General features: G+C 37.2%; 1 protein-coding gene across 1 annotated transcript; it reads left to right on the forward strand.

Moving 5' to 3' along the window:
* Positions 1-997: 997 nt before the first annotated feature.
* On the forward strand, positions 998-9,609 carry gna14 (guanine nucleotide binding protein (G protein), alpha 14). Its single transcript, XM_039662065.2, has 7 exons — positions 998-1,257; positions 5,205-5,389; positions 5,529-5,683; positions 7,732-7,860; positions 7,940-8,069; positions 8,199-8,352; positions 9,196-9,609. Exons 1-7 carry the CDS (start codon positions 1,089-1,091, stop codon positions 9,384-9,386), a joined length of 1,113 nt encoding a protein of 370 aa, XP_039517999.2. The 5' UTR covers positions 998-1,088; the 3' UTR covers positions 9,387-9,609.
* The last annotated feature ends 492 nt before the right edge of the window (positions 9,610-10,101 follow it).

Raw genomic sequence — 10,101 nt, forward strand, 5'->3', positions numbered from 1 at the left:
ATTGCGAGTGGATTGGGAAAGCTTGAGAAAAGCGTGTGAAGTGGTCCATTAATACCAGGATGTATCCATAGCCACCAATGCAGCCCTCCAGATGCAGAAAATCACTTTGATCACTTGAGTTACCACCTTCTCCTGCTCTGACTCAGAGCAAATTGTAGCTAGGGTGATTGGGCACATCCAGGGCTCTTCCTCCTATTCAAGAGAAGTCTATCAGTGACAGCATCTATGACTCTTGCACTGGCATCCTGTGAACAGGTTTGCATGTAACTCTCCATGTCTAAAGGCATCCTTGACAGTCTATCAGCATCCCAGTGTACACGGTCTGGTCTATAATTGATAGTTAAATAGTATTCAGCCAATTGCACAAACCTGAATGAGTGATACACACCCTTATGTTTGGGGGAGTAGCATGCAAATTCCACTCGCCAGTTGTCATTAAGCTTTTCTCGAAGTATCAGAGGTGTTTGGGGCTCCCAGTTGCGACCCCCTAGTGTCAGTCATCAAGGGAACAAAGGTAACAATAGAAACCCAGACGTTCTATATATGAAATCAAAATGAATAATGTTTTTTGGCTAATTAGCGTCCATTTTAAGGTTATATGAGCATTGATATAACATAATAGTGCTATAAAACATTATTAGTTTGTTTAATTTGTGTAGAACTGAAATGGTTATATCAAATTACTTCTACCACAGCAAGCTGTATTTAACACCAAACTTAACCTCTTGCTCTTTAATATTTTAACTTGGTCAAACTAAATGGTTAAAAATGGACTTTAATACTTTATGTAATGCCAACTTTTTCTACATTCGACAGTCCAATCAAACGTGGTGACCAAATGGAAGTTGGATTTTTTTACAGTGTCATACTTTTTGTTTGTTTTATTTATTACTTAATGATCAGAGAGCAACTGACATTAGTGGAGAGGAAAAAGGAAACACATACCTCACCTAACACTACCCACCCCGTCCATTGAATGAGGAAGAAACTTCACCTGTAAATTGCAGTGTATCAAGCCTCTCCTGAGGTAGGCGTGTTCCTGTAGAGTTTTCTTGAAGACACTTCTTTTAACACTGCCGAGTGAGTTGATGAATCTATTTACTACAAAGTACTGGAGGAGGTTTAAGCTGTCCAGGATGGGGGACTGCTGCATGTCAGGTGAAGACAGGGAAAGTGCCAGGATTCACAATGAAATTGAGAGACAGCTTAGAATGGACAAAAAGGATGCAACCCGACAAATGAAACTTTTGCTTTTAGGTATGTACTTTCTTGTTTTTTTGTTTTGTTTGTTTATGTATGTGGGTTTCTTTTTATTGACATCCAAAAATGTGTAACGGTCAATATTAATCATTTGAGTTGTTCAGAATCCTAACAATCGTTTAAATTTGTTTACACAATGTCAGATGATATTTGCTACAACTTATATAAAATATTTTTTACAACTTATGAAATTCACTCTTCGGATGTATAGATGACATATTTCCTCTAACTGTTAGTGGTGACATGCAAATACATGCAAAAAAGATGTCAATGGAAAGTCATTCACATCTTATACAGTATAGCATTATTTTTTTCTATTCTTAATGAATCTGAAATGCAAGTAAGCATTTCAGGATACGGCAAGCATGCGAACAAGAACATTCTATGAATTCCTCACGCATAGGATGTTGATTTTTTACTTGTTTTAGAGTATAAGCTTTTATTCATGTGTTTCAGATTCTTTCCTTGGTGTGTACTTGTATGTTAAATTTTCGTTTCATTTTGTTTTCGATCAGTTAAGTTAATACTAATTAATAAAAGAAGAGATGAATGAGCTCATCCAGTGTTTCCTTGTTGTAATTGTGATAATAATCTGCACCCTTTCAGCAAAATTCCCATCCCATTTGTCAGACCTGTTTGACATGTAATAGATCAGCATGCAGTGCTGCGATGTTGGAATGATTTATTTGTGGGTGGCATCATACGTAGTTTTGTGTTATCAAACTCAACAAATTGAGTTTGGTTTTCCGTACAAATTTAGTAGTTAAGTAAAATTCAAGATTCAAGTTGATGTATTGCAGTCTATAGATTATTATACTGAAAAGTTGTGTCTAAACATAGTTTAACTATGGTTTCATATTTTCATATTAATACAAATCATATACAAATCATTCACACCTTACTGGCAGACCATTTTGATGACACACTCACAATGTTTATATTCTAAGGCAAATATGCAAACTAGTAAATTCATACTAGAAGTCTTTGTCTGGTCTTTATGTGTTTCTAAAAATGAGCATGAGTGAATATCCTTTTGTGTGAGAGAATTGTAGGTAAAGTTGGCTGTCTGCAAAATAACAGTTAGAACAGTAATATTATAAACAGATTGTAGCCTCCTCTCCCCCAACACACAAACACATCTGTCATTTAGTTGTGTCAGACTAATATGAATTTCTTTCTTCGATTTAACAAAAAACTATGATGTTTTGATTGCCAAGCTGCTTTTTCACTACACAAAACCCCATTTGAATAAGTACTGTCGAAGACAACTTTAGACAATTATTAGTGAACGATGAATAAATATTTCAGTCTTTTCAGCCCTGTGATGGATTGGCCATCTGTCCAAGGTGTTTATCCGCCTACGACCTGAGATGCTGGGAAAGGCTCCAGCATCCAGCAGGTGATTTGGAAAATAGAATTTACTCGGAATTCGTCCTCTGCATTTAACACATCCAAGTTAGTGCACTGCACATACATTAGGAGCAGTGAGTAGTGAACACATTTAGCCATTGACTGCAGCAATACAGCAGTAGTCCACTAGAGGTCTTTAAAGCTATGCCATTATATAAGTGAATAATCACACAAAAAAGAAACCTAACCCTTATCTCTGTCATCATTTACTCACCATAATATTGTTTGCAACACATACAGTAGGCCTATGTTTCCTCATGGAACACAAATAGAGAGAGCTATTTTTTTTTTTTTTTCAAATGAAACTGGATGGTGACCAGATAAAGCTTTAAAGTCAAGTCAAGTCAAGTCACATTTATTTATATAGCGCTTTTCACAATACAGATTGTATCAAAGCAGCTTCACAGTGATAACATGAAAGTAGTACAACACAGATCAATAATATTGATAAATATTAAATACTAAATAACCCCGATTAAGCAAGCCAAAAGCAAGCCAAAAGCAAAGCAGCACTATGTAACCTTTTCTTTCAATAGGTTGAATGACAGGTCTGCCATAGCCTGACGTGGCCTGATGTAACTTTGGGGAGCAGGTAGGAACCCGAGCACAAAGAGAACTACAAAATTCGACTGCTTTACGGGGTAACACCTTAGAATACGGTTCCTTTATTTATGAATAACTACACTAGAACCAATAAGTAATGCAATATTAACAATCTAGTAACTACTAACTATCAAGAAACTCCGATTAACAAACTAGTAAGTAATAGTGCACAGATGAAAGTGGTACTTCGCTATTAACTAATTAATAACTAGTATTTTTTAATGCTTCCCAGAGAACTACTGAAAAAGTTTATTAACAATCTAGTAACTACCATTACCTAAAAAAAGACTCTGATTAACAAACTAGTAAGTAATAGTGCGCAGATGAAAGTGTTACTACATACTTAAGTGGGAATTACGAATTATTTGGATCCATATTATAAAGTGAAGACCATGGGAACTAGTAATGACTAGTTACTAAAGATATTTTCTAAAAGTATACTAAAGTTCACCAAAAATCTCAAACGCTTGAAATAACTTTAGTGTTTGGTTGCACAAATATGACTAGATCATGTAGTAACACTTGAGTCATTACTAGTTCCCATGGTCTTTATAATACGGATCCAAATAATTCGTAATTCCCACATAAGTAACACTTCCATCCGCGCAATATTACTTACTAATTCATAATCAGATTTTCTTGTTAGTTAATAATAGTTAATAGATTGTTAATATTGTGTTACTCATTGGTTCTTGTGTAGTTATTCATTAACGAAGGAACCGTATTAAAGTGTTACCCTTTACGGCATACGTCACTTCCCCCACTTCCTCAAATTCCGACGCGAGAGCCCAACAAGCGTTTTTTTCCCCTCTGTATGTTGTCATGGCTGAAGCAGCAAGTAAAACCAAGAAGATTAAGGTTTTGTCGGAGGACAGTAGAAAGAGAAAAAGGGAGAGTGGCAAAATAAAAGGCTGGATGAGATCAATATTGCTCACGCTAGCGAGCTAAAGCTGAAGCATGAAGTGCGTCAGAAACAGAGTGCGCGCATGATCAGTTTACTGTTGGTAATGTGTTGTGTAGCTTCGCCCCTCGCTGCATCCAATGTAGATTTCATTGCTTTCTTTTGAGGGCACTTAACACACTCAAGCATCCCTGTAGAGCCGAGGCAGGCAGCTCGCACCAGCTCGAGACGTGAAAGTATACTGATTACTGAGTTTGGTAGGGGCTATATTCTTGCACGTAAATAATACATAATTAGACGGACAAAATAATCGGTCAGGATAACTATCCTATGTCTGCAGGCTTATAAGTCATGTTTGATATTTATTTTTCTGGTGAAAGTGTCTTGCCTCTGGCTATAATGCAAATCGATTTTTTAAATTTGCAGATTCATTGCAGCTTGATATTATAATATTGATGATATGGCTATTATCTACCACACAAACATTGAATTAGCATATCAATTATGTAAAACATATAACCACTAACCAATTAGGTTAACGTTACTACAGTATAAAGATGCTGGCTTGTAAACGTGAACTACTCGATCTTTTGACATTTGAAAAAAATAAGGCCCATGAAACTATATTCATATGATATGCAGAAATATATGCCAATGTACCTGGGATGAAGACATTTCGCATGCAACGCTGGCAGTCTGCCCAAGATGTAAGAACTCCTTCCTTCTGCAGAGTTCGGGGTAGAGCTTGTCAACAAATGCACGCGTGTATTCCCTAGTGTAACCATGACAGATTTTACGACAGTAGTAAAAGACAATACTGTTTCCCAACTGTAGGGGGACCCCGAGAGCAAAATTAAAAAAAAAAAGTCATAATGCTCCTTTAAAAGAACAAGGTTTAAGTGACAGGAAGACAGAACTTAAATTTTTGGTTAAACTATTCCTTTAATGATGGTACAGCTTTCTCTCACTAGAAACAATATTTTAGCTACACAGTAACCATCCAATGCATTATGCATATGTTCCTCCACAGGCACAGGGGAGAGCGGGAAGAGCACTTTCATCAAGCAGATGAGAATTATACATGGCAGGGGCTACAGTGAGGAAGACAGGAGGGCCTATGCCAAGCTGGTGTTCCAAAATATCTTTGTTTCCATCCACCACATACTTCAAGCAATGGAGAACCTGAGCATCCCCTTTGCTGATGGAAAAAACGCAGTATGCACCAGGAATTCTAAGACAAAGCATATGTTTTATTCAACATATTTATATATAATATCTAACTAAACATGTGTTATACCCCCCCTCAAAAAAGAAAGAGAGAGAGAGAACACTGAAATCTATCTGTGTGTTGTAGACATATGCTGCAATGCTTAAAAATGTGATCCCCGAAACAGTACTGTCACTGGAGGCTAAATATGCTGAAGCCATCAAGAGTATGTGGAAAGATCAAGGCCTGCAGACATGCTTCGAACGCAGGAGAGAGTTCCAGTTGTCAGACTCTACCAAATAGTAAGTGCATTGAATATTTCACTTCTGACACTTGTATTTTATACCATTGTATTTTATAGGCTACTATATTGTAGATGTACACCATGCAATGCAGTGTTGTTGTTTTTTTGGACTTACAATAGCACAACAACATTTTGGGCATTTTCCATGGTATTCTTTTGGAATACCATGTTAATACTATCCCAGAAAGCAAAATTGCTGTAGCCCAGATCCGGCCCACACTCTACACTTTCATCTGGCCCTCATACCGCGTGGAATGAGAGCAATGGGCGGTCCACTCCTGTTTGCCAGATTTGGACCACAATTAATCCATAGCAATGCCACATGTCAGCCATAAACAAAACAAACGAAGCCGAACTGGCCCAAATCTGGCAAGCTATAATGACATTTCCTGTTTATTATTATGAAACTGCATTGAAACAATTACTACTGAATTGAACTCTACTTGGGATTATTAGGAACACCTGTTCAATTTCTCATTAATGCAATTATCTAATCAACCAATGACATGGCAGTTTCTTCAATGCATTTAGGGGTGTGGTCCTGGTCAAGACAATCTCCTGAACTCCAAATTGAATGTTAGAATGGGAAAGAAAGGTGATTTAAGCAATTTTGAGCGTGGCATGGTTGTTGGTGCCAGACGGGCCGGGCTGAGTATTTCACAATCTGCTCAGTTATTGGGATTTTCACACACAACCATCTAGGGTTTACAAAGAATGTTGTGAAAAGGGAAATACATCAAATGAGAATGGGCCGACTGATTCAAGCTGATAGAAGAGCAACTTTGACTGAAATAACCACTCGTTACAACCGAGGTATGCAGCAAAGCATTTGTGAAGCCACAACACGCACAACCTTGAGGCGAATGGGCTAAAACAGCAGAAGACCCCACCGGGTACCACTCATCTCCACTACAAATAGGAAAAAGAGGCTACAATTTGCAAGAGCTCACCAAAATTGGACAGTTGAAGAATAGAAAAATGTTGCCTGGTCTGATAAGTCTCAATTTCTGTTGAGACATTCAGATGGTAGAGTCAGAATTTGGCGTAAACAGAATGAGAACATGGATCCATCATGCCTTGTTACCACTGTGCAGGCTGGTGGTGGTTTAATGATGTGGGGGATGTTTTCTTGGCACACTTTAGGCCCCTTAGTGCCAATTGGGTATCGTTTAAATGCCATGGCCTAGCTGACCATTGTTTCTGACCATGTCCATCCCTTTATGGCCACCATGTACCCATCCTCTGATGGCTACTTCCAGCAGGATAATGCAGGAATGTCACAAAGCTCGAATCATTTCAAATTGGTTTCTTAAACATGACAATGAGTTCACTGTACTAAAATGGCCCCCACAGTCACCAGATCTCAACCCTATAGAGCATCTTTGGAATGTGGTGGAACGGGAGCTTCGTGCCCTGGATGTACATCCCACAAAACTCCATCAACTGCAAGATGTTATCTTATCATAATGGCCCAACATTTCTAAAGAATGCTTTCAGCACCTTGTCAAATCAATGCCACGTAGAATTAAGGCAGTTCTGGTGGCGAAAGGGGGTCAAACACAGTATTAGTATGGTGTTACTAATAAACCTTACGGTGAGTGTGTATGTATATATATATATATATATATATATATATATATATAAACCTGCTATTTACCCCTGATACTATCACTGTGTTATATTGCTTTTTGTTAGAGCTCTACTTACAATTTAGAAGAAAACTGCTCTTTGCTATTTTTAATACCTGTATAGTTCAGACTGTACAGGATGACACTAGCAACAGCAAGGTTTGATTCCCAGGGAATTCATGAACTGATAAAATGTATTCCTTGAATGAGTGATTTTTTAGAACACAATCAAACATACCACAGTTCTGTGAAAACCAAAAGTTATTATGGCATATGCTTGGTAATTTAAGAACAAAATATTTTGTCTCGGTTTATCGAGCAAATCTTAAATATTCTTAATTCTGTGTTTGGTGAGCTTTGGTGTTCATTGGGACAAATCATTTTTAAGGTATTTGAATGTTTTTTTTCTCTTCACTAGTTACCTTGATGACATTGACAGAATATCTGCAGCTTTTTACTTGCCGACTCTGCAGGATATTCTACGAGTCCGAGTTCCAACCACAGGCATCATTGAATACATCTTTGACCTACAGACTGTCATATTCAGGTAACTTTTAATTTATTGGTGGTGAGAAGATGACTGTAACTCATTTTTGTACATGATAAAATCCCTGCTGTTGCTGCAGAATGGTTGACGTTGGAGGCCAAAAGTCAGAAAGACGGAAGTGGATACATTGTTTTGAAAACGTTACTTCCATCATCTACCTGGTGGCTCTGAGCGAGTACGATCAGGTCTTATATGAGTGTGCGAATGAGGTTAGCCCACTTCCTTGCATTCTCGAAAAGCTCTTATGGTTTATTAAGATTTGCCTTCTTAGGTGATTCATCTGACATATCAATTCTGGATTCATGGTGGGTAATTTTGTTGATGTTCTACCCCCACAGAACCGCATGGAGGAGAGTAAGGCACTTTTTAAGACAATCATCTCTTACACCTGGTTCCAGGAATCATCTATCATCCTCTTCCTCAATAAGACAGATATCCTGAAGGAGAAGATCTCAAAGTCAGACCTTGTAACGTATTTTCCACATTATACAGGTTGGAGTGCCGACAATGGCTTAAATTCTTATTCTTAACAAGCATTTGTGTCTTAATTTTCAGTTAAAATATCTATAAATAATTTAAACAACACTGCATAAGACTTGTTTTGACATAATTATTTGTCTTTCCACACTTGTTTGAGGTATAAACATGTTTAAAACAATTTAAGTGAAGAAAAAAAATCTACCAGTAGGCTGGAACAAAATCTTTCTATAGGGAATATTTCAGTATTTATTTTAAATGATTTTTCTGTGCACATTATTATTATTATTTTTTTTAATTCATGTGCCCTCGTAATTATTGAATAAAAATTATTTCCCCTGTCCCTTACGATCTCTTCTATTCTGTCATGAATCATGATGGTTTCACTGGTGTGAGGACAGAACCAAAACCTCCCGCTCAGCAACCTGTCACTTAAGTGAGATCGCAGCAATTAGCAAATGACAACAATCCAATGATATAATCAATTACTGATGGACAAAATCCAACTCCAACTCCAAAACAATGTATAGTTCAAGAAGCTGTTTTACTTATATACGTCATATAATGAAGAAAAAGTATCGCCACTTACGTTTCATACTGACTTTAAAGACAAGACAGGCCTTATTTTATGCAGTGTTTACTAAATAAAAATGAATTAAATTGTAAAAGTGCAGTGTGGGGGAAGCTATTTTAAAAGCAATGAAATTATGATATATTTAAAAAGAAAAGCTACATTACTCTGGTTTGAACTACTCTCATACTACTGCAAATGTTTTTGTTAGTTACTCCCCAACAGTGCTGCAGTGCCACTGTACTCCACTGACATAATGAAATCTGTGTTATCTGCTTACTCAACAGGCCCTAAAAATGATGCAGACGCCGCAATGAAGTTCATCTTGAGTATGTATGAGGAACAGAACAGGGACACAAATAAACGCATCTACGCACATTTCACATGTGCAACCGACACTGAGAATATCCGCTTTGTTTTTAGCGCTGTGAAGGACACCATTCTGCGGCACATCCTTTCCACATTTAACTTGGGTTAGGTGATAAAAGTGCTTTATATATGGCTAGATTGTATTTTTTTTTTTTTACCTCTGAGTCAGTGAAAATGTGAATATGATCTGTGTGTGAGTGCTGAGATCAAAGTGCAATTTTGTGAATTCTTCTTGCATTGGTGGAAATTAAAGAGAAGTCTACTAAATATAAAAATAATAATTTAGTGTTTTGCAGAATAAAGAAAGTCATGAAATTAATTTTTTTGGGGGGTGGGGGTGGGGGGGCGATTGTCTGTTTAGTTTTGTTCTTAGGGACAGTACCCCCTGGATTTCCGTGTAACATTTTTTTTTTTTCCTTCATGACTGACATGAATTTTTCTGATTGTATTAAAATCCATGATGCAATTAAATTAATTATTTTTAAGTAATTCAGTGATTTGACCTTGCCAACTTGCCATCAACCTATCCAAAAACTTCCCAGTAAACTGAGTCTACTCCAGAGACAAACCCCAAATGTGTGGTATCAGGTGAATGAGTGCCGTCCAAGTGAGGATCCGCCATTCCACTAGCCTGGTTAAAGCCAGACCATTCAGTTGTAACTGAGCAAAAGTGTCATAGACAACTTTTGTCGGTAACACTTTATAATAACTACACGCTAATAATCATTAGTTAAGCATGAGTAAACCATTAATTCATCATTCATAAAGCATTAATAGACATTAATAAGCAGTTCATAAATACAGCTATAAATGCGTTCTTCTTG

Source organism: Pimephales promelas, chromosome 4 (genome assembly GCF_988280905.1).
Source record: "Pimephales promelas chromosome 4, fPimPro1.hap1.1, whole genome shotgun sequence".
Classification (NCBI taxonomy): domain Eukaryota; kingdom Metazoa; phylum Chordata; class Actinopteri; order Cypriniformes; family Leuciscidae; genus Pimephales; species Pimephales promelas.

What these genes read in the sequence shown, in the direction of transcription:
- gna14 (XM_039662065.2), top strand. Translation starts at nt 1,089, where the DNA reads ATGAATCTATTTACTACAAAGTACTGGAGGAGGTTTAAGCTGTCCAGG. An exon ending in TTGTCAGACTCTACCAAATA is followed by an intron (nt 5,684 to 7,731) that starts GTAAGTGCATTG and finishes TCTCTTCACTAG; the next exon opens with TTACCTTGATGACATTGACA. An exon ending in CTACAGACTGTCATATTCAG is followed by an intron (nt 7,861 to 7,939) that starts GTAACTTTTAAT and finishes CTGTTGCTGCAG; the next exon opens with AATGGTTGACGTTGGAGGCC.